This window comes from Erythrolamprus reginae, chromosome 3, assembly GCF_031021105.1.
Source record: "Erythrolamprus reginae isolate rEryReg1 chromosome 3, rEryReg1.hap1, whole genome shotgun sequence".
NCBI lineage: Eukaryota > Metazoa > Chordata > Lepidosauria > Squamata > Dipsadidae > Erythrolamprus > Erythrolamprus reginae.
In genome coordinates this window covers 258,756,866-258,780,147 of record NC_091952.1, presented here as the reverse complement: position 1 = coordinate 258,780,147, position 23,282 = coordinate 258,756,866, and the positions used below count along the sequence as shown (strand labels likewise).

The 23,282-nt window shown below is 55.2% G+C and overlaps 2 protein-coding genes across 2 annotated transcripts; one reads left to right on the top strand and one right to left on the bottom strand.

Moving 5' to 3' along the window:
* The first annotated feature begins 1,841 nt into the window (after positions 1-1,841).
* Positions 1,842-6,744, top strand: HGH1 (HGH1 homolog). Its single transcript, XM_070748470.1, has 6 exons — positions 1,842-2,403; positions 4,236-4,336; positions 4,418-4,516; positions 4,617-4,708; positions 6,237-6,359; positions 6,463-6,744. The coding sequence occupies exons 1-6, from the start codon at positions 1,892-1,894 to the stop codon at positions 6,598-6,600; spliced, it is 1,065 nt and encodes a 354-aa protein (XP_070604571.1). The 5' UTR covers positions 1,842-1,891; the 3' UTR covers positions 6,601-6,744.
* A 1,062-nt stretch (positions 6,745-7,806) lies between these two features.
* LOC139165293 (testis-specific serine/threonine-protein kinase 5-like) lies at positions 7,807-22,171 on the bottom strand. The gene is made up of 8 exons (XM_070748469.1): positions 21,968-22,171; positions 18,400-18,507; positions 14,911-15,113; positions 13,009-13,064; positions 11,001-11,133; positions 10,789-10,904; positions 8,744-8,926; positions 7,807-8,560 (listed from the first exon to the last, which is right to left on the bottom strand). Exons 1-8 carry the CDS (start codon positions 22,169-22,171, stop codon positions 8,121-8,123), a joined length of 1,443 nt encoding a protein of 480 aa, XP_070604570.1. The 3' UTR covers positions 7,807-8,120.
* Positions 22,172-23,282: the final 1,111 nt, after the last annotated feature.

The window sequence follows — 23,282 nt, the reverse complement described above, 5'->3', positions numbered from 1 at the left end:
GCCAGGGCTTGACTTGAAGCGGCCAATGAAGTGCTGGCTGGACAGGCAGAGAAGTTGGGGCCACAGAGTCCGGGGGGGGGGTTGTGCCAGGCAGAAGGGCTCAAACTACAAACTGGGCTTTCCCTCGCAAGTGAGGCAAAAAAGGACAACGGATCAAAACCATGACAAATAATCCACACTCCAAGACAACTAGACACAAGAACAGTTTTCCCCTGAACGCCATCACTCTGCTAAACAAGTAATTCCCTCAACACTGTCAAACTATTCACTGTCTGCACTACAATTACTACTAGTTTTTTCTCATCATTCCTATCACCCATCTCCTCCCACTGCAACTGGTTGCTTCTATCCTTAAGATTTTTATTAATATTGATTTTTCTTTTAGGTCCACTGAGAGCACCTGCACCGAAGACAAATTCCTTGTGTGTCCATTCACACTTGGCCAATAAAGAATTCTATTCTATTCTACCCTATCCCATCCCATTGTGTACCACTCCCTGCCTTGGCCTGAAGACGGGATGGAAGGGGGTATGGAGGGGTTTGCACAGCCAGTCTCCTAGTTGAGAAGGATGGCTGGGAACAGCACGGAAAAGGCCATTGATCCCAATGCAGGATCCCAACTTGGCTACTCCAGAATGGTTTGGGGGGGGGGGGCAATCCCTTGAGCATTGTTACCCCCATTTCTCCCTCCGCTCTGGTTCCTAGCCATGTGTAGGAGAGGCCCACAGCCTCGCCCTTTGCCCAGACTCCCGTGCTGCTTTCAGAGGGAGCCAGGTAGGTAGAAGGAGTAAGAAAGTAGGATGAAGGTTGAGAAGAGGGGAGTGTTGGCTCAGGCTGAAGAATAAGGGTTGAAAAAGGTGCAAAAGAAGATGCCAGTTTATGAAATATTGAAAATGCACATGTATCTTATTGATATAATTCAAGGCATGCGTTTTGTTCTAAAAATAGAATTTGTGGAGAAAAATAAAAATGGAAAAATTGGAGAAAAGCCATCAGAGGAGATAAAGGCTAATGTGTTTCCTATATACTTCAAATGTTGGAGCTACGGTATTTTATGGATATTGAAATATTAGTTTCTCATTTCTATAGATTAATGTTTTTTATACTCAGTTTGGACCAGGGGAGACATGACAGCAGCCTTCCAATCTCTCAGGGGTTGCCAGAAAGAAGAGAGAGTCAATCTATTCTCCAAAGCACCTGAGGGCAGAACAGGAGGCAATGAGTGGAAACTAAACAAGGAGAGAAGCAACTTAGAACTAAGGAGAAATTTCCTGACAGAACAATTAATCAGTGGAACAGAAGTTGCCTCCAGAAGTTGTGAATGCCCCAACACTGGAAGTTTTTAAGCAGATGTTGGATAACCGTTTGTCTGAAGTAGTGGAGGGTTTTCTGCCCAAGCAGGGGGTTGGACTAGAAGACCTCCAAAGCCCCTTCCAACTCTTCTTCTTCCATCTAACTATTATTATTATTATTATTATTATTATTATTATTATTATTATTATTATTACTACTACTACTACTACTACTACTACTACTACTACTACTATTATCATCATCATTATTATATAATGGAGAAATGAGGATAAGATTGTTTAAATGGAAAATGAAACTTATGATGCTCCTCAAAATGTTTTATTGGAGAAGGAAATGGTAGATATTGTTATTCTTAGGCATTGATGTTATGTTTTCCATCTATGAATAGAAAGAAAAAAAAAGGAGAGAGGGCCCGCCCGGAAAAGCGGCCAGCAAGTGCCGCCCCGGAAGTCCGGTCGGGGAGTCAGCCGGAAGTCGGACCGCACCTCCCGAGAGGCCACGCGCCAGAAGGGCGCTTCCCATTGGCCCAGGCGCTCTCGGGGCCCGGGATTGGCGGAGGGCGGAAGTGGGCGCCATCATGGAGGAGCTGCTGCCGTTCCTGCGCCCGGAGGCCCGCGAGGACGTGAAGGCCGGCGCCCTGGAGGCGGTGCTGGGGCTGAGCGGGTCCGCCGAGGGCCGCCGCCTGCTGCTGGCCTGTCCGGAGCTGCCGGCCGCCCTGCTGGCGCTGAGCGGGGAGCCGGGGGCGGCGCTGGCCCGGGCGGCCTTCCACGCGCTGCTCAACCTCTCGGCCGAGCCGGGGCCGCTGTGCGGGGCGCTGCGGGCGGGGCTGCCGGGCCTCCTGCGCCGCCTGCTCGACCCCGCCTGCCCGCTGCCCGGCCCCGCCGCCGACCTCCTGGCCAACTGCTCGCGCCAGGCGGGGCCCTGCCGGGCGGTGTGGGCGGCGCTGGGCGCGGAGGGGCTGGAGGCGCTGCTGGGGACCTTCTGCGCCCACGACCCCCGGCCCGGCGCCCCCTGGCACCGCCTCGGGCCCCTCCTGGCCAACCTCTGCCAGCTGCCCCAGGCCCGCCAAGCCCTCCTCCACCCCGCCGGGTAAGCTGGGGGCCACTGCCCAGTGGGGAGGGGGCGGGAGGGCCAAGTATTATTATTATTATTGTTATTATTATTATTTATTAGATTTGTATGCCGCTCCTCTCCATAGAGGGGCAGCATCTATGTTGCTTGAGGCAGGCAGGATTCCCTTGGGACCCATTTGTTGGGGGTGAAGGGAAAGGGAGGGTCTTCCCTTCTCTTTTCTGCTCAAGATCCCCAAGGGGGCCACTGGGGGACACAGAATGCTGGACTCCATGGGCTTTGGCCCCATTCAGCAGGGTTCTTCTTAGGTTCTTACAAAAGACACACAGATATGGGTGGAGAGACAGACAGACAACAGATAGAGATGGATGGATGGTGTATGAATGGATGGATGATAGATATGTTATTGAAACGGGTGTAAGGGCTCTTACATTATGTTCTTATGATAGACAGACAGACAGATATGGATGGAGAGAGAGGCAGACAGACAAGTGACAGATAGAGTTGGATGTATGATGTATGAGTGGATGGATAGATGATAGATAGATAGGTTATTGAAACGGGTGTCCAAGTACCACCTATATGTTGGTTGGGGGTGAAGGGAAAGGGAGGGTCTTGCCTTCTCTTTCTGCTCAAGATCCCCAAGGGGGCCAATTGGGGGGCCACTGGGGCCACAGAATGCTGGACTCCATGGGCTTTGACCCCATTCAGCAGGGCTCTTCTTAGGTTCTTAGGTTCTTACTGCACCTGGACATGCAGGGATGCCAATGGTCATGCAGGGATGCCAATGGTCATTAAACAAATGATTTGTTTAAGGACCATTCAAAGTTACAACAATGCTAAACTAACTTACAACCGGTCTTCGTACTTATGACCACCACAGTGTTCCCATATAGCCACATGATCAAAATTGAGAAATTTGGCAACTGGCAGGTGCTCGTGACAGTGTCGGGAGGTCAACGGATTGCCATTTGTGACTTTCCCAGCTGGCTTCTGACCAGCAACGTGAATGGGGGAAACCAGATTTGCTTAACTAACAACTCTACGATTCACTTAATGACTGCAGCAAAAAAAAATGGCCACAAAATTTAAGGGACTCATTTAAAAACCACTTTGCTTATTGATGGAAGTTTTCTCCTCAATTGTTGTTGTAAGACAAGGACTACCAGTGTGTGTAAGAACCAAATACACTGCTAAAATAAATAAATAAAGGGAACACTTAAACAACACAATATAACTCCAAGTAAATCAAACCTGTGAAATCAAACTGTCCATTTAGGAAGCAACACTGATTGACAGTCAATTTCACTTGCTGTGATGCACATTTAACTTTGTACAGAACAAAGGATTCAATGAGTCTCCAGAGAGGGGCAGCATTCAAATCCAATTAAAAAAATAATAATAATAATAATAATGTTTCATTCATTCAGATCTAGGATGTGTTCTTTGAGGGTTCCCTTTATTTTTTTGAGCAGTATATTTAAACTGTTATTTAAACTATATTTAAACTAGGACAGAATTTTATGATGGAGCTGGGAGACTTTGCACACACCTGGTTTAGTTTTTAGTATCTTATTTCTGCAATTGAGATAAAAGTTAAGTCACACTTGATCTTTGCAATAGTGGCTAATATCTGTAGTGTGAACCGGTGGCTTGCTACAGGTTCACACTGGTCCAGGTGAACTGGTAGCGGTGGGAGGCTCCACCCAGCCACATGCATGTCCTCAAAAATGCTGTGCGTGCATGTGTCCGCATGCGATTTCTCTCCCTGCCCAGGTGCAGTAGCAGAATTGTGCTGGGTGTTGGCTGGCCCGAGGGCTCCGGACCAGGCTGACCGGCTCTCCCCGCAGGTGTGCGCTGCAGAGGCTGCTGCCCTTCACGCAGGATGCGGGCTCGGTGCTCCGGCGGCGTGGTGTGGCTGCAACGCTGCGGAACTGCTGCTTCGACCACCGTGAGTGCCGGCGGCTCTGGCTGGGGCTGTAGGCGAGGAGCGCCGGCCCCTCCCCACCCTCACGGCCATCGTGCTTTCCAGGGCACCACGCGTGGCTGCTGAGCGAGCAAGTGGACCTCCTGCCCTTCCTTCTGCTGCCCCTGGCCGGCCCCGAGGAGTTCCCGGAGGAGGAGATGGAAAGTGGGTGCCTTCTCCAGGCGGGTGGAAGGGGAGACACTTGGGGAGGGGGCTGCCCTGCACTGCGCCCTCCGTTGACCCCTCCTCTCTTCCACCCCCCCAGGGCTGCCCCTGGATCTGCAGTACTTGCCGGCTGAGAAGCAGCGGGAGCCCGAAGCCGACATTCGCAAGATGCTCCTGGAGACCCTCCTGCTGGTAGGTGGGCGGGCAGGGAGGGTCCTTGGGAGGCTGCTCTGTGCCACGTAGGCCTTGGAAGTGGCTTCTTCTGGGCTCACTCGGATGACCAAGCTCTCAAGGGTCCTCCAGGACCTTCCCCACAAATCCCTGTGAATCAAGTCTGCCCCGCGCTTCACCCTAGTCCAGGGGCCCTCCACCTGGGGGTCGGGACCCCTTTGGGCGTCGAAGAACCCTTTCCCAGGGGTCGCCTAAGAGCTTCATGGGAAGAGACAAACTCCCCCTGGTGTCAGGAACCAAAGCTTCTATTCTGGCGCCTTGGAACCTACTTTTACCATCTGACCAATCAGGTGTTGACAGTGGGCGTGTCCCTCTGACCTTCCTGCCAATCAGCTCAAAGCTCTGTTGGGGGAATTGGCGCTGGACCTGCGGTTGGGGGCAGGGAAGGCCCGTTGCAAGGGTGCCCACAGGCCTCTTGGCAGGAGACTCGGCTTCTGCGCCGCGAGGGAAGGTCCCAAGTGGAGTCGCTCAAGTGAGCGAGATGTCACTGGGGCCACGCAGCTACGCCCGCATCCTGAAGACTGACCCTTCCGGTAGCAGGCCATCCCTGGTTGGGGGTCACCGCAACATGAGGAACAGTGTTAAGGGGTCGTGGCATTAGGAAGGCTCAGAACCCCTAGGGCAGGGGTGGGCCAAGCGGGGTCTTCTATGAGCTGTGGACTTCAACTCCCAGAATTCCTCAGCCAATCATGCCAGCTCAGGAATCCTGGGAGTTGAAGTCCACAAGCCATAGAAGACCCCGCTTGGCCCACCCCTGCGCCTAGTGTGCCCCACTCTGCGTATGTTGTCTGGGCATCTTTGGCCTCCTGGCTTTGCTTCCTTGAACGAGCTGCGCCGTGGGGTCTGAAGGGAAGAAGGGGGAGGCCTAGGAAGCCCGGGCTGGGTCTCTTCCCCCCCTCGCCTGCCCCCACCCAACCAGGCTGCTGCATCCCCTTTCTGGCTTTGGGCAAGAGATCCAGATGTTTTTGGCCCCACCAAGAAAGTCCTCCTCTGACACACACAAATACACACCAGAGATACAAGACCCCAGGCTAGTGATGGCGAACCTTTTTTTCCTCGGGTGCCAAAAGAGCGTGCGTGCGTGTGCGTGCACAAGTGCCCCCACCCATAATTCAATGCCTGGGGAGAGCAAAAACAGCTCCCCCCACCCCTCAGAGGTCAGAAATGGCCTGTTTCCCAACTTCTGGTGGGCCCATTAGGCTCGTGCTTCGCCCTCCCCAGCCTTCCCTGCAGCTGGAGGAGGGTAAAACACCACCCCCACCCCGGGAGGCTCTCTGGAAGCCAAAAACGCCCCCCCAGAGCCTCCGTGTGAGCCCAAAATCATCTGGACAGTGCACACCTGCAGGTTGGAGCTGAGCTAGGGCAACGGCTCGCCTGCCAGCAGATACGGCTCCGTGTGCCAGAGGTCCTCCATCCCTGTACCAGTCCAGTGGTTTCCCTGTTAGAGGCCCCACAGCCAGTGACCTCCCCCTCCCCCTTCCTTTGACAGCTCACGGCCACCAAACAGGGGCGGCTGCTGATGCGCGAGAAAGGCGCCTACTTTGTCCTGCGTGAGTTGCATAAGTGGGAAGAGGACAGTGGGGTCTGCGCTGCCTGTGAAAAACTAATCCAGGTGAGTGGGGAGGGGGAGTTGTGGGGGCCCTGGACACACACACCCTTGTGAAGAAGGGGGGCAGGGACTTTGAGCCCCCTGCCGCCCGGTTTGCCCTGACCAGGTCCTGATTGCCGATGAGCCGGAGGCTGGGATGGACAACCTGATGGAGGTGAAGATCCCGCCAGAGGTGGAGCAGCAGCTGCAGGGCCTGGACCAGGAGGAGGAGGAGGAGGAGGTCTTGCTGGGACAGATTGCATGAGAGTGGGTGTTCTTCGTGGCTGGTCTTGGCCTTTGGGCACCCACATCCCAGCCCCTCCTGGACACTGTCTGGTGACTGAAGGGCAGAGGGGAGTGAGGGGGAGTGGGCTGGGGCTCCTCTCAATAAAGGCTGCGGTGCACTTTCCTCCCTGGCCCCCTGCCCTCCTGCCTCGCCCAGGGAAGGGGGGAGGTGCCCCAGCCGCCTCCGACTGGCTGAACAGGTGTTTGTTGTCCCTGGTGCTCTGTTGTGTGTGCGCAGGGGGGGGAACCCAGGTGGGCACGCTCTCTAATCTGCAGAGAAAAGGGGGCCTCCCTGCTTCCAGCTCTACTTGGTGGTGGTGGTGGGGAGCCCCCCTGCTGCTCCGGAAGGGGCAGGAGTGCCGATGTACCAGACCAAAAGGGGCCGGGAGTAGAGGGCATGGCGGAGGCCCCGGCTGCTTTCGGGGCAGGAATTCAGGCAGCCAACAGGGGCCGGAGAGTTGCCTCCCCCACCTCGGAGGGCCAGGGTGGGCGGGGTGGGCCCAGCAAGGGGACAGGAGGCCAGGCACAACTTCCACAAGCGGTTGTGGACGGATAGTTGGGGGTGGTGTGTAGCAGTGCCACGTGGGCTCCTGGTGCGGCTAATTGTGCTCAGCTCTGCAGCTCTAGCGCACGAGTGCAGGATCATCGAGCACAGTCACGCTCCCCACGCCTGTTTCAGTGGGGGGGGTTTCTTCCCCACCTGCAGGAAAACAAGAAACTTCACTGGAACATGTGTCCAGGTGTGTCCCCATGAGAGATTTTGCTACCTGCACAGGTGCAGGAAGCAATATTGTGCTTAACCGTGCAATCGCGCGCCACAACTACAGAGCTGTGTGCAACTAGCCATATCGGTAGGAGTCTGACAATGGTGTGAAGAGATGCTCCCGTCTCCGAAGCCCTGAATTGGAGGGGGTTGCATGCTTCGAGCAGGCTGAATTAGATGGGGGCAGAGTGAGGGAAAGCCCCCTCCCCTGTTGAGAAAGCATTGAGTGGGAAGCGACAGAGGGAATGGACAAAGGCAGCTTTCAACTGGAGTGCAAGGGGGAGGGGTCTGGGCCCGGAGCCGCTGCTGGGGAGGGGGGCTGGAGGGCTCCCCACCTGCTCTGCCTAGGAAGAGCCGTGCGAGAAGGGGGCGGCGGGGGGCTGCAGGGGCGGCCCGGGTGGGCTCCAGCGGAGGAAGGACGGGCGTCAGACAGCAGCAGCCGCACACAAAGCAACGGTACACGGATGTATATGCAGAAACAGCGGAGAAGTGCGTGCGCCGACAGGCGAAGAGCGGCGCCGGGGGGCCCGGCCGGCCGGCCAGCCACCTCTCAGGTCCGGGGCCACCACGGGGCGCACGCATCGCAGCAGGCAGCAGCCCGGGGCGACTCTGAATAAGCTTTAATGGGCTCGTCGGGCGGCGGCGGCCTGGGTGGTGCCGGGCTTCGGGCCGAGCGCTGCCCCGGGCTGGGCGGGCCTGGCAGCCGCATCGGGCAGGCCAGGCGTCAGGCGGGCGGGTCACGGGCAGGGCGTCATGCTGTAGAGGGAGTGGACCTGCTTGGAGAGGGTGGCCGAGGCGCTGCCCAGGCCGGCGGCGCGGGCGGGTGCCTTCTCCCCGAGCCGCTTGCTGGTCACGTAGGCGCTGGCCGAGAAGCCCGAGCCGGGCTTGCGGAAGTTGGGCAGGTGGTGGAAGGGCTGCAGGGTGGTCAGCAGGCTGGGACGGTAGAGCGAGAGCCGTGGCGGCCGCTCCGTCTTGCGCGGTGAGGGCAGCTGCAGCACGCAGTTGGCCGGCGTGACCGGCGGGCTCTTCTTCTCGGCTTTGGCCCGGGGCGGGAAGGCCCCTGCGGCCGAGGAGGCGCGCGTGGGCGGCAGGACCTTGCTCTCCTTGACCGGGCCCTCGGGGCTCTTGGCAGGGCTCTCCAGGTCCGGCAGCTGGGCCAACGGGCCCCCGACCTCGCCTGCAACGATACGGGACGGAGGGGGTGGGAAGGGGCGCGGGTCGAGGGGGAGGCTGGCCAGCCCGGCCCTCCCCTCCACCCACTGGCACTCGCTGGGGGGGAACCTCTGCTCGAGACCACTTCACCCCACCGTGCCGTTCTCCGACCAGGGCGCAAGAGACCCTCCGGAGGCCCCGCGGGTACCTGGTGCCGTCTGCGGCTTTTCTTGGCCCACGGCGCACTCTGGGTGGACTCCCATGGAGCTCATCACCCGGTGGAAGATGGCCGAGGTAGCCGGGAGCATCCAGCGGTGCGTGGCCACTTGCTGCAACCCCAGGCGGGCGGCCGGCTTCAGCTGCAACAGGCCCTCGATGAGATTCTGGCATTCTGCAGAGAGGGAGGGAGGGGGAGGAGAGCAGGGAGGGGAGGGGAGGGAGAAGACAGGCTGGGCCACCCCTTCCCCTCTGCTCGTCCTGGCTGGGAGACTCCACTGCTCAAGGGAACCAGCTGTGGGCACCTGGACGTGGACCCTTCGACAGGGCAGCTGCTTGGACGTTGGTTTTGCCTCTGTGCTTCGCCCTAATGCACAGACCAAGCCAAGCCCCCTCTGCCCCCACCATCCCCTGCAGGACGGGTCTTTGAGGCCCTTGGCCATATGGGGCCCTGCACTGGGTCCCCCACCTCTCTGTTCCAGCGGCCGGTCAGGTCCCACAGAGTTGGCCTTCTCCAGGTCCCGTCGGCCAGGCAATGTTGTCTGGTGGGGCCTAAGGGAAGAGCCTTTTCTGTGGTGGCCCCGGCCCTCGAATCAGCTCCCTTCAGGGATTTGTACTGCCCCCTCCTTCCTGGTCTTTTGTATAGCTCTGAAGACCCACCTCTGGCGACGGGTGTGGGGGCCGTGAACAACGAGATGGTCTCCAGCCAATACTAGGTATGATTGAATTGGATGAATGCGCATGACTGTATATGGGGTTTTCTAGAATTTTTAGTAAATTTTTATAATTCTTTTATAGTAATTTAGATTTCTTTACATATTGTTTGCATTTATAATGTTGTACGCCGCCCTGAGTTGCCTCGAGAAGGGGGGCATAGAAATCTATTTAATAAATAGATAAATAAAATAAATGTTACCTGACTGAGGGGGGGAAGAGAGGGACCTTGGCGGGAGGGGAGCACTTGCCGCAGGATCTTCCTGCCTCCCTCCCAATGTAATGACCACCTGGCACAACTGGCTGGAGCTGGGCAGCCTCCAGTTTTCAAGGACAAACCCAGCAGACCAGAGTCTTGCCCCCTTGCCTCAATTTCCCCCCCTCCCCTGCTGCCGTCCCCCATGGGGGTTTTATGGGGGTGTCTGAGGACAAGTGTTGCTTGTGGGTCTGAGCCCCACCCCTCCCTCCGGAAGCAGGGGGAAGAACCAGTGGGAGGCACCACTGTCCTCTATCCAGGCTGTTGTGTGTGGACATCGGTTAAAGGCCCAGACAGGGTCATTGTGCCCTGTTCGTTGGGTGGGGCAGATGGGGAGGAAGAGCCCTCCTACCTCCGGCTGAGCACCTGGGGGGTGGGGTGAGATGTGCCCTCGTACTGTTGTTGCCTGTCCACGTCCCACCCAGCTGATTGCGGATTCCGAGGACCGAGAGATGGGTGTAGGCTGGCATCCTAGGCCCATGTCCTTGGCACCCGCGTCTGAGAGCGAGGAGGTCGGAGAGGATGTGGGGTCAGAGGCTGAAAGGCAACAAGGGCCTTTTGCACCTCCAGAGGTGCCCATGAGTGGCTCGGGAAGAGGAGGAGCCTCCTCTTGATGCTGGGGTACGCAGAGTTGCCAGAAGGCATGAGTGGCTAAGCAAGAGGAGGTCTCTGCGTGAATAGATCTTCAGAACACCTGGCCACGCCTTTTGGATATTTAAGGCTGAGCCCTGTGACATTTCAGCGCAGAAATCAACTTTTGAACCTTCCAGGTGCCGCCTCGGATTTCGCTCCTGGGCTATTGATACTTTAAATGTTGAATTTAGAGCTGAGGAGTTGGGGTCAGTTATCTCCGGGCATCCTGCCAGCTCACAGTGAGTCATTTAATGAGAGCTGTGCGGTCAAAGAAGATGTATGTGAGTCCGTTTTATGTTCTGGGACTCTACTTAGCCGTGATCATCAAACAGACTTCTTCCTTGCTTCATTGCTTCATCTTAAAAACCTCTCTGCTCCTGGACTTTTAGAATTGGGTGCTTAATCTTGCAAAACCCGTGGGGCGGGAGACGTACCTGGTGAGATGGGCTGCCGGAAGGCCAGGCCTTGCTTGATGACGTGGATCATCTTGTGCGGTTGGCGCTCCTTGAAAGGGAGCTTCCCTGTCACCATGGCGTAGAGGATCACCCCACTGCGCAAGAGGGGAGGGTCAGGAGGGGCCCCTGGGTCAGCCCTCGTCCCCACTGGGACCCCCCCCCACGAGCCCCTCCCCGCCCTCTGTGCTTACAGGCTCCACAGGTCAGCCAGCTCCCCGTTGTATTTCTTGCTCATGAGGATCTCGGGGGCGGTGTAGGCCACAGAGCCACAGAAGGTGCTCATCAGTGAGTTCTTCAAGGAGTAGCGGTTGGCAAAGCCAAAATCTGCACAGAGAGGGAGCCCTCAGCGTCTCCGCTGGGCCCTTTAGCCTGGCCCCTCCCTCACTCCCCCCCCCCCAGATCAATTTATCCCTAGTTATAAGAGTATAAGGTATAAGAGGGGCAGATTAGGAGAAACAATGGTGCTTGGCCGGAGGCAGAGCAATAGAGGTACCACTAGATGAACACTCAGGACAACAGCGTTGCAGAAGGGACCTTAGAGGTCTTCTAGTCCAACCCCCTGCTCAAGCAAGAGGCCCTGTCTCATTTCCAAAAGAGACCTTGAAACTCTAGAGAAAGTCCAGAAGGGAGCAACCAGGGTGATCAAGGGACTGGAGACTAAACCATACGAGGGAAGGTTGCAGGAACTGGGCCTGGCCAGTCGAGCAAAGAGGAGGTCCAGGGGGGACATGAGAGCAGTCTTCCAATACTTGAGGGGCTGCTACAGAGGAGGGGGCTGGGCTGTTTTCCAAAGCACCTGCAGAAGGCCAGACAAGGAGCAACGGATGGAAGCTGACCAAGGAGAGATTCAACCTGGAAATAAGGAGGAACCTTCTGGCGGTGAGAGCGGTCAATCGGTGGGACGGCCTGCCAGCAGAGGTGGTGCCCGCTCCAACACTGGTGACCTTCAAGAAAAGACTGGACAGCTATTGGACTAGCGTGATGAAGGGCCTCCTGCACCAGCAGGGAGATGGATTAGATGACCTGCAAGGTCCCTTCCAACTCTAATAATAAATAAAATAAACAAATTCACGGACAAATGGCTGTCCAATCTCTTCTTGAAAGAAAAGTTTGATGGAGCTTTTCAAGAAGAGCTCGCACATCCATTGATGGGTTCCCTACCAGCCCTGGTGGCAAGCCGTTCCACCGGCTAATTATTCTCACTGTTGGGAAATTCCTCCTTAATCCTAGGTTGCTTCTCTCCTGGATTAGTTTCTATCTGTTGCTGCTGCTGATACTTCAGGGATTAGGTTCCTCTTTGGGGCAGCCCCTCAGGTGCTGGGGGGCTGCTCTCCCATTCTGCGGTGATAACTGGACTCTGGGCCTTGCAAAGAGACCAGGTGGGAACCAGCCTGCTAAAAGGAGAAAGTGCCAGAGTCTGTCATCTGCTCCTCTATAACTGGTTTGGTGCTGCAACCCAACAGGACCGACATGGACTTCAGAGGAGAATCAGAACTGCAGGAAAAACAATGGCTGCCCACCTGCCTTCCGTTGAGGACCTGTAGACTGCACGAGTCCAAAAGAGGGCGGGGAAAATAGTTACTGACCTCTCACATCCTGGACACAAACTGTTTCAACTCCTGCCCTCAGAGCGTCACTACAGAGCCCTGCACACCAAGACAACTAGACACAAGGACATATTTTTCCCGAACTAACACCATCACTGCTAAACAAATAATTCCCTCAACACTGTCAAACTCTTTACTAAATCTGGACTTCTATTTCTACTAGTTTTTCTCATCATTCCTATCATCCTTTTCCTCCCACTTAGGACTGTAGGACTGTAACTTGTTGCTTGTATCCTAAGATTTTTAGGATTGTTTCTTCATTGCTTATTTGACCCCTATGACAATCATTAAGTGTTCCTCATGATTCTTGACAAATGTCTCTTTCTTTTATGTCCACTGAGAGCAGCTGCACCGAAGACAAATCCCTTGTGTGTCCAATCACACTTGGCCAATAGAATTCTATTCCATTCTTTCAAAGAGAGACTGGGCTGCCCTCTTGTCTGGGCTGGTGCAGGATCTCCTGCTCCAGCAGGAGGTTGGACTAGATGATCTCTGAGGTCCCTTCCAACTCTAATCATAAATAAAAAATAAAGTTCTACAGGAGGCAGAACGAGGCCATCGCATTCTCCTCTTTTCCGGGAAGAAAACTCACCTGTCAGTTTAATGAAGCCACGTTCATCCAATAAAATGTTCTCACACTTCAAATCTCTGGGAAGAAGAAGAAGAGTCTCATTTGTTGACCAGCACGGATGCTTCTTCCCTTGCTTATCCAGCCAGGACAAGGAGGGGCAGCCTGGCCAGGGTTTGAGTCACCCCCTGCCTAGCGGGCATCTTCCCAGGTGGCCAGGAGGGGCCTCTTTCCCACGGCCACTTCTCAGGAGCTGGAATCCGTGGGATGCTGGCCAGGGGATCATCTGGACTTTGGCTTATGATCCCACACAACTGGCTTCATGACCAATGAAAAAAATAATCATGTCATCCAGGGGTTACGTGGTGATTTGGCTTAGGACCATAATGGCTTGCGACCAAATAGCCGTAGCATCATAGCAATCGCATTTATTAGACTTCCCAGTGCTTCCCAGCCCCCTCTAAGCAGTTGACAGAGACTCAGCCTCTTGTCCCCAACAACCTGGGCCCCCATTTGACCCACCTGGGAAGGACGGGAGGCTGAGTCCACCTGGAGCCAGTGGTGAGGTTCAACCTGCCAAACTGCTGGCAGCCGGTGGTCAGCAGAAGTAGCTTGCAGTAGGGCAGGCTAGTTCCGGGCTCCACCGGGCTTGCAAAGGAGAGCTACCTGCAGCCCTAGCCATAACCCTTGACCCTTGATTCACCACAGTTGCCTTGTTTCTTTTGAAAACAAATTTAACTATTTAAACTCCTCTGGCGTAAAGAGCTGTGCTTTATTCTGCTTTTTAAAAAATCATTTCCAATCGCGGTCTCCAAGAAATAATTCAACCAATACCAGGCTGGAATCTTCCACTAATGCCGAGTTTCTCTCCCAGTCAGAGCTGCTAAAGTTCCCATCTATCCATAAATTTCTCCACATCTGGCAATTATTACGTGAAACAATGGGGAGAAGAGGCGGCCTCTTAGGCGCCACCTGCACACCGCGAGGCTCTTCCCGTTTCGGTGGGAGTTTGGTGTGTGTGTGTGCTGGGACCTGACTGCTGCTCCCCCGTTATTTTATTTATTTTATTTATCAAATTTCTGGGCCGCCCTTCTCCAAGGGGACTCAGAGCGGCTCACAGAATAAAATCAATACAAAAAACTGGTATAAAATTATAACCCCAGCCTGAAACCCAAACATAAGAATCTGAAACATTGAAACTCTTTCACCCAAACTCCTGCCCATCTCAGATCCTACTATCGGCCGGAGCAGAATGTCCAGGCTCAACAGACCCAGGCCGGCTGCGGGCAAAGGTGTGTTTTGAAAGCCTTTAGAGGGAGAGAAAGTTCTCGCCCCACTGTGGCTCCTGGAGGCCCCGAGAGTGCAGCCCTGAGCAACAAGAATTGTGTTGCCTGCAGTTGCTTCTTTCACTGGGTTCACTGCCTCTTTTGACTCTCTTTGTAATTTTTCATACTGTTGTAAGAATTGGGATTGGATGCCATAGAAGTTGAATGAATGAATAAATGAATAAATGAAAAACAGTAAAACCACAATTAAACTAATCCATAAAAACCCCAACTAAGCTAAACAATTGTACACACAAATATACTAAACAATTGCAATCTGGCCATGACTTGGTGTTAACTCTCACAGCCGAATATCTGGTACTTTGATTTATTTTATTTATTTTATTCGATTTCTATGCCGAAGGTCTCAGGGAAGCTTACAATAAACAATACAAATGCCATGCAATGAAAAAGAAGTTGAATATAAAATCTAAAATAATAAAACCCTCACTAGAAAAGCCATGATAGGACAGTCACAACAACATGCGTGGTTGTTAGTTTATGTGCCCCCCCGGGCCTGTCGGCAAAGTCTTCATGGCCCCCGCCTCCCCCACCACCAGCACCAGGGCGCCCCTCCCTTCTGCCCGCCCACCTGTCTCACCTATGGACAATGCCAACGTTGTGACAATGGGCAACAGCGCTGACGATCTGTCGGAAGAGCCGGCGTGCCTCCTCCTCCTCCAGGCCCGGATACTCCCTCCGGTCGGACGTGGCGTTGATGTGCTCCAGGAGGTCCCCCCGGGAGGCCAGCTCCAGCACCAGGTAGGTGCGCTTGCTGTTCCGATACATCTCGTAGAGCTGGATCTGCAAGAGAGCCCAGCCTTCACTGCGCATGGGAGCCCACGGCCTTCCCCTCATGAGAACCTGAGCCCTGCTGAATGGGGCCCAGGCCCATCGCGTCCAGCATTCTGTGTCCCCCAGGGGCCCCCCAATTGGCCCCCTTGGGGATCTTGACCCTCCCTTTCCCTTCACCCCCAAACAATGGGACCCAAGGGAACCCTGCCTGCCTCAACCAATCACCACCTGTGACACACTTGGCATCCATGAATTTGACTCTCCCTCCTTCCACACACTCGCCTCCTGGCACAGAGCGATGTGGCCCTGGGGCTCTGGTGCAACGAACCTCTCTGGCTTTGGAGGCGCATGGGTGAGACAGGGAGCTTGGAGGCCGCCTCCTCCAATGGGGAGGTGAGTGGTCCACACAAGGACAGAGTAGTTGTGTCCTCTTCAGCGACAGCACCCAGGAAGCCATCAACGAAGAGGGTGCGTCCTCTAGGCCAGGGGAGGGGGTCGGCTGCTGCCCGGACGAGGGGGGACGCAGTGGGGTAGCGAAAACGGAGCTCCACCCCAGAGCACCCAAGTTGCATTGAAGGATGAAAGAAAGTGCAGGGAATCCTCCATAGGTGAGGCCCACAGGGTGGTAGTAAACATTTTGGTCGCCCTTCACTGGCCAGGGGCGGGCAAAGTTGGCTCTTCCATGTCTTGTGGACTTCAACTCCCAGAATTCCTGGGCCAAACATGCTAGCTCAGGAATTCTGGGAGTTGAAGTCCACATGTCAGAGGAGAGCCCACTTGGCCCACCCCTGGCCTCGCCCACCTTCTGCACCAGATGTTGCTCTGGCCCCTCCTGCAGAGATGGTGAACCTTTTTTCTCTCGGGTGCAGAAAGCACGTGCGCACACTGCCATGCCCGTGGGAGTGCCCACACCCATAATTCAATGCCTGGAGAGGCCGAAAATGGCCTCCCCTGCCCCCCTGAAGGCCCTCTGGGGGCCAGAAACAGCCCGTTGCCCAATTTCTGGTGGGCCCGGTAGGTCCATTTTTCATCCCCCCCCCCCCAGGCTCCATAGGCTTCAGAAGCCACAAATGCCCTCGAGAGCCCAAAACCAGCTGGCAGTTATGGCTCCGTGTGACACCCATGCCGTTGTTTCGCCATCACTGCCCTCCTGGATTCCAGGGTCTGCTGGAGCCCAAGACAGAACGGCAAAACTCTCCCTGGCACAGAACGTTGCCAATTAGATGACCGGCAGCACCAGTGCTCCTCCAGCAGAAGCTGTGGTGGGAAAGGGGCTGGGGGCAGAAAGCCACTGAAAGGTCACGCGACACACGTGTGCAGCGGGTGTAACTCGGACGGGCAGTTCATTTTCCCACAGGAGAAACGGGGGCCGGTGTTTGGGGGCCGAACCGAGAGGGCTGGGAAGAGGCAAAGGGATGCACGCATGCAGACAAGTGGATAGCAAAAAATGGCTATCACCTTCAAAATAAAATAAATTTATTAAATTAAATAATTAAATTAAATTAAATTAAATATTAAATTAATTCCCACTGGCAGCCAAAGAACCGGATGTGGTCCAGGGGCAGGTCTGGTATAATAGGATATTCTGTATTTTTTGGAGAATAAGTTGCAATTTCCCCACCTAAAAGAGGGTGGGAATGTCGCTGCGTCTTATACACCGGACGCAGCCTGTTTCTGGCCCTGAGGGCTTGTGGGGGCCTGCAGAGCGCTCCTGGGGGCCAGGGGGGGCAGAGACGTCTCTTCCTCACATGATGGAAATCTGGGTGTGTCTGGTGCACTGACACGAGTCTTTGGAGAGGGGCAGCATACAAATCTGATATATTATTATTGTTGTTGTTGTTGTTGTTGTACACTAGGTGTCCGTGTTGGGTTCCTGCCAGGATGGGCCACTCTGCAGAGTGGGGGAGAGAATGGAGCTGTGCGCATAGCGTTGTGTGGCCGGCACACAGGTGCACACACCCAGGTGAGATTTGGCTTCTGCCTATGCATGGGAAGCCAATCTCGCGCGAGGATTCTTGCGCATGTGAGGCCTCACCGATTTTTTTGCACTGAGAATCAGCAAACTGTCTCATGCGAGATTGGGCTCCCTATGCATACACAGGAGCCACATCATTCATTCATTCATTCATTCATTCATTCATTCATTCATTCATTCATGTATGCATTTATTTATTTACTTATTTATTTATTAAATTTGTATGCCGCCCCTCTCCGTAGACTCGGGGTGGCTCACAATAGTAATAGAAAACAATATATAATACAAATCTAATAATAAAAACTAAAAACCCATAACCCATAATTTAAAAAACATGCACACAACATACCATACATAGACAGTATAGGCCTGGGGAAGTTCTCTCAGTTCCCCCATGCCTGATGGCAGAGATGGGTTTTAAGGAGTTTACGAAAGGCAAGGAGGGTGGGGGCAGTTCTAATCTCAGGGGGGAGCTGGTTCCAGAGGGTCAGGGCCGCCACAGAGAAGGCTCTTCCCCTGGGTCCCGCCAGACGACATTGTTTAGTCGACGGGAACGAGAGGAGGCCAACTCTGTGGGACCTAATCGGTCGCTGGGATTAGTGCGGCAGAAGGCGGTCCCGGAGATATTCTGGTCCAATCATGCGCAGGTGCGGTAGCTGCGCATAGAACGATACCAGTAGTGGCAACGACGGGGAACCCTGGCCTGACCGGTGCGTCTTATAGTCCGAAACATACAGTATTTTCTTTTGAAGGCAGAAGCAGCCCAGAGGCCACATGGGAGCAGTTTGCCTCTGACCGTGGCCTTGACAGGGGCCACTCAGCCCCTCTGATATCCCTGCTCTGCATTGAATAGATGGTGGCCGAAGGAATTTCATGCGCAAGCAGACTACACATGCCTCTTGGTGCTTGGGATGCCTCACTAGGGGGTAGAGCAAAGCCAGGTCCCCTTGTTGGCCTTTGGCGGCTGTATTAGAAACAGAAACATAGAAGATTGACAGCAGAAAAAGACCCCCTGGTCCATCTCGTCTGCCCTTGTACTATTCCCTGTATTTTATCCTAGGGTGGATCTGTGTTTATCCCAGGCATGTTTACATTCAGTGACTGTGGATTGACCAACCACGTCTGCTGGGAGTTTGTTCCAAGCATCTACTACTTATTGACACAACCCAGGCTCCCTCCTGGTTGCCAATTGGATCCCATCTTTCGCACGCAGCCCGTTGCCGCTGGGGGCTCTCGGGCGCACCTTGGAGCGCTTGTGGGGTGTGGGTGCTCTACTCATAAGAGGCCCATCGGGGCTGGGGGTCCCCTGCAGAGACTCACCACATTGAGGTGCTTGTACGTAACATTCAGGGAGTAGATTTCTCTTGGGAGGAACTTCTTGGTATATTCCACAGGCGCCTCTGCTGTTGAAATTATCTTTATAGCAACCTGTGGGAAGAGGGAGAGGAGCGTGAAACGGGCGCTGGGAAGAGTGCGCGGCTACGGAGCTGCACGGCGCCACCAGCCCTGTGGGACCTTCCTGCCAGTCCAGGGGGTGTGAGGGTCCCGCTGGGCTTGGCGGCCCCAGAGAGAAAGAGGAGGGGGCAACAGAAAAGGAGACGAAGCAGGACACCACATTAAAATAATCAAAACAGAATGCGATCAGTTTCAACAGTAAAACCACTTGCCAAAATACTTAGACAGCTTAAAAGCCTGGCACAGTGGTTCCCCAGCTGGGGGTCGAGACCACTTTGGGGGTCGAGCGACGGTTTCACAGGGGTCGCCAAAAGACAAGTTTCCCCTGAGGTTGAGGAAGCAAAGCTTCTATTCTGGCGCTTTGGAACATATTTTTACCATCCGACCAATCAGGTGTTAACAGTGGGGGTCTCCCTCCAGCCTTCCTGCCAATCAGCTTCAAGCTCTGTTGAGAGAATTGGCGCTAGGCTTATGGTTGGGGGCAGTGACGGGCTACCAAATATTTTACTACCCCACGGTGGGCGGGGCTTCTGCATGTGCTTTCAACATCTTTCTGTGCAAATTGGATGCTCTGGGGTGGAGCTTCATTTTTTGCTACCCCACTGCATCCCCCCCACCCCCACCCCGGTCCAGAGAGCAGCCCACCTCTGGCTGGGGGTCACCACAAGAGGAGGAACTCTTAAGGGGTCGCGGCCTCCAAAAGGTTGAGAAGCATTGAGCCTTAGCAGGGGCGGCACTGGCTGTCCACTTGGCCACCACCTGGAGAGGCTCCTGGTCTGTCAGTGGGACCCCCCCCTTATGCTAATAAGCGCAACCGATTCAGGGGGCCACCCCAAGCAAGGTAGCCGAAGGGTCCCTGGTGGAGCAGGCTGCTTGCTCTTCTCCCTTCCAGGGGCCCTGCAGCTTCTGCAGAGAGGAGGAGGAGGACCACCGTCTCCTGGCACGGAAGGAGGCAAAGCCATCGCTGATTGACCCCAGGAGATCCGCAAAGGGGCCCGGGCAAGTAGGCGACCTCCCCCTGCTGCACACAGGCAGCATACGTGTGTCTCTGTGTGTGATTGTGGGTAGTTTCAAAGGTGCTTTATCCAAAGGCAGCTGGACTGTTTTAAGGACCTGCTCACTTTCATCCCCAGAATTCAAAGGTCTGGTCCAGGAGGCTCTGCGCACATCCCCTCTTGACTATTGCAACGCGCTCTGCATGGGGCTTCCATTGAAGACTGTTCAGAGACTGCAGAGAGTCCAGAATGCAGCCGCATCGCACCAACGCTCCACAAGCTGCACTGGCTCCCTGTCAGTCTCCGGGCACAATCCAAGGTGTTGGTGGTCACCTCCAAGGCCCTACGGGGCTCAGGACCGTCGGGACCGTCTCTTGCCACGCACCTCCCAGAGGCCTTTAAGATCGCACAGAATTCCGTCACAAAGGGGGCGTATGTGTATGTAAGCACAGAGGTGGGCTGCTGCCCGGATAGGGGGGGAACACAGTGGGGCAGTGAAAATGGAGCTCCACCCCAGAGCCCCCAATTTGCACTGAAAGATGTTGAAAGAAAATGCATGAGCCACACCCACAGCGTGGTAGTAAAAAATTTGGTCGCCCTTCACTGACTAGGCAATACAAGTTGGTGGGACTGCAGTGCAGGGCCTCCTCTGTGGCTGCCCCGAATCTATGGAACCAACTCCCCCACAATGTCTGTACTGCTCCCACCCTGCTGGCCTTCCGAAAATCTACGAAGACCTGGCTTTGCTGGCACGCCTGGGGGCCGTGAATATTACACCTGTCACGGCTGAATTGTGCATGAGTGGTATTCAAGGGTGTTGACTGGACTGCCTGTTTTGGGGGTTTTATAATTGGGGTTTTTACTGTTTTAATATTTAACTTTTTATTATTGTACCCACCTGGGAAGGATGGAAGGCTGAGTCAACCTGGGGCCTGGTGAGATTCCATCTGCCAAACTGCTGGCAAGCGGTGGTCAGCAGAAATAGCTGGCAGTATTTCACTCTAACCACTGCACCATCAAGGCTCTCTATCCATCCATCCATCCATCCATATCTGTCATCTGTCTGTCTGTCTAAAACAATAGCCCTTCACTGTGCTTTCCCAGCCTCTTGCCCCCAACAATCTGGGTCCTCACTTGACCCACCTGGGAAGGATGGAAGGCTGAGTCCACCTGGAGCCGGTGGTGGGATTCGATCTGCCAAACTACTGGCAGCCGGTGGTCAGCAGACGTAGCCTGCAGTCCTGCACTCCAGCCACTGCACCACTGGATACTATCCATCCATGCATCCACCCATCTCTACCTGTCATCTGTCTGTCTGTCTATAGTAATAGCATTTAGACTTATACACTGCTTCATGGTGCTTCACATCCCCCTCTAAGCTGTTTACAGAGACTCAGCCTCTTGCCCCCAACCATCGGGGTCCTCATTTGACCCACCTGGGAAGGAGGGAAGGCTGAGTCAACCTGGAGCCTGGTGAGATTCGAACTGCTAACTACAGCCGGCAGTCAGCAGAAGGAGCCTGCAGTGCTGCCCTCTAACCACTGCGCCACCCAGGCTCTATGCTTGGTTCAAGGAGGCCTTTCGGGGGAGGAGGGTCTTGAAGAGGGAGGGAGGGAGAGACCGTCCACAGGGGCAGGAAGGGGGCGTTTGAACCAAGAGTGATGGGCAGCAGCAGCCCCGCCTTCATTGACTGAATGGCCAGAAACGTTTCCATCACACTGAATAGTGGCCATTGAGTTGTGTTGTCTGTCAGCGGCTGAGAGAGAGTCGTCAGGGGGGATAAATTCCAACCACGTTCATTGGGAGGCCCAACAGTGCCCCCAAATTTATAAGTCCCCCCCCCCCATGACTGCCCTACTCTGCTGTTTCCACTATCTGTGAACTGGGCATGGATGGTCTAGCGAAGAGAAGGACCAGGGGAGATAGGATAGCAGTGTTGCAATACTTGAGGGGCTGCCCCAGAGCAGAGGAAGGGGGTCACTCTATTTTCCAGGGCACCAGAGGGCCAGACAAGGAGCAACGGATGGAAGCTGACCAAGGAGAGATTCAACCTGGAAATAAGGAAGAACTTCCTGGCGGTGAGAGTGGTCAACCAATGGAATGGCCTGACTGCGCAGGTGGTGAACGCCCACATCACTTGACACATCCAAGAAGAGACTGGACTGCCATCTGACTGGGGTGGTGCAGGGTCTCCTGCTCAAGCAGGGGGTTGGACTAGATGACCTGCCAGGTCCCTTCCAACTCTAATAAATAAATAAATGTTACAATATTGCGCAACTACCTCCAGACCGAACCTGCCTTTGTTGAGGTCAGCTGTTGAGAGAAAGTGGGCCCTGGCAGGGGGACATAAGCAGGAGGGCGGCCTCACCTGGGCCAGCCCCTCCCTCTCCCTGGAGCCCCCTCTCTCCCCCCTCACCCGGGGGGGGGGGGTGTCTCACCATAGAGTGCCGCTTATTCCTGAGGTCTGAAGCCAGCTTGTAGTTCTGCATCATCTTCTCCTGGGTGGCGTAACCCAGATAGACTTTGGAGAAAGCCCCCGACCCAATTTTTTTGGAAGAGAGGAGGTAGCCATTCTCCTTGCTTTCCCGGACCTGCTCCAAGAACGTCCTCCGGTCGGCCTCGCGCTTCGAGAAGCTCTTCATGGCCCCAAAGTGGCCTGGGAGGGGGGGCCCTGGGGGCCGGGAGGGGGGGCTGCCGGGGGAGGGGCCGCCTGGCGCAGGGCTGGGCAAGAGGCCGGCAGGAGCACAGTTCAGACAACCGCATCAGCTCTGCAAGGGGGGCGGGCGCGGCGGCGTGTGGGTCCTCCTTAGCACGGGGCCTTTCTCATCTTCTGGGCGGGTGGGAGCTGCCCCGGGCCAAGCACAAGGAGTGGCAGTCCAAGGGGTTCCCTTGTTGCTCTGGACAGAGGAGTTTCCACAGTGACCGGCCGGCCCAGGCATTCCGGAGGCAGCCTTCTAGAACCGAGGCACAACAAGCAGTTGTAGAACTTCCGATCTCGGGCGGGGGTCCCACGGCTGCCCTGCGTCCCCAGCCCCACCCCTGCCGGCAGAAGGGCCCCTGGCACAGGCGGAGGCCCCACGAGCCTCTCTCGGGCAGAGGTCCACAGAGGGACAGGTGAGTCACAGGCTGCACTGTGAGCTGGGGTGGTTCTGGTCCAAAGGGCGGCTAAATTCTGCCCCCACGGTTGGCTCCTTGAAGCCGCATTCTGTGCGTTCTACAATCGCAGCCAAATATCAGCCGTTCAGGAAACCTGGGCTGAGAACGTGGCCCCCCCTACTCCCCCCTTCCGTCCACTTGGGTCCGGTTCTCAGAGACTGACGGGCAGAGTTTTTCAGACTCTGCCATTGCCTCCTTCCGAGGGCTCAGAATGAATGGCTGGCCCAACTCACTCGGCTTTGTACCTAAGGCAGGACTAGAACTCAGCGCCTGCCGGTTCCCGGCCCAAATGCCTGCACCACCGATGCCGCCCTGCTCTCGTGGCTGGCTTGGCTGAGGCCAAAGGTTGGCACGGTCAGCTGCAGGATAGCACCAGGGCTCTGCACACCCAAACCTTTAATCTGGACACACTTCAGCGGGATTACATTAGGTCAGAGCCTCAATGGCGCAGTGGTCAGAGTGCAGGACTGCAGGCTACGTCTGCTGCTCACCAGCTGCCAGCAGTTTGGCAGATGGAATCTCCCCACCGGTTCCAGGGGGACTCAGCCTTCCGTCTTTCTAGGTGGGTCAGATGAGGACCCAGATTGTTGGGGGCAA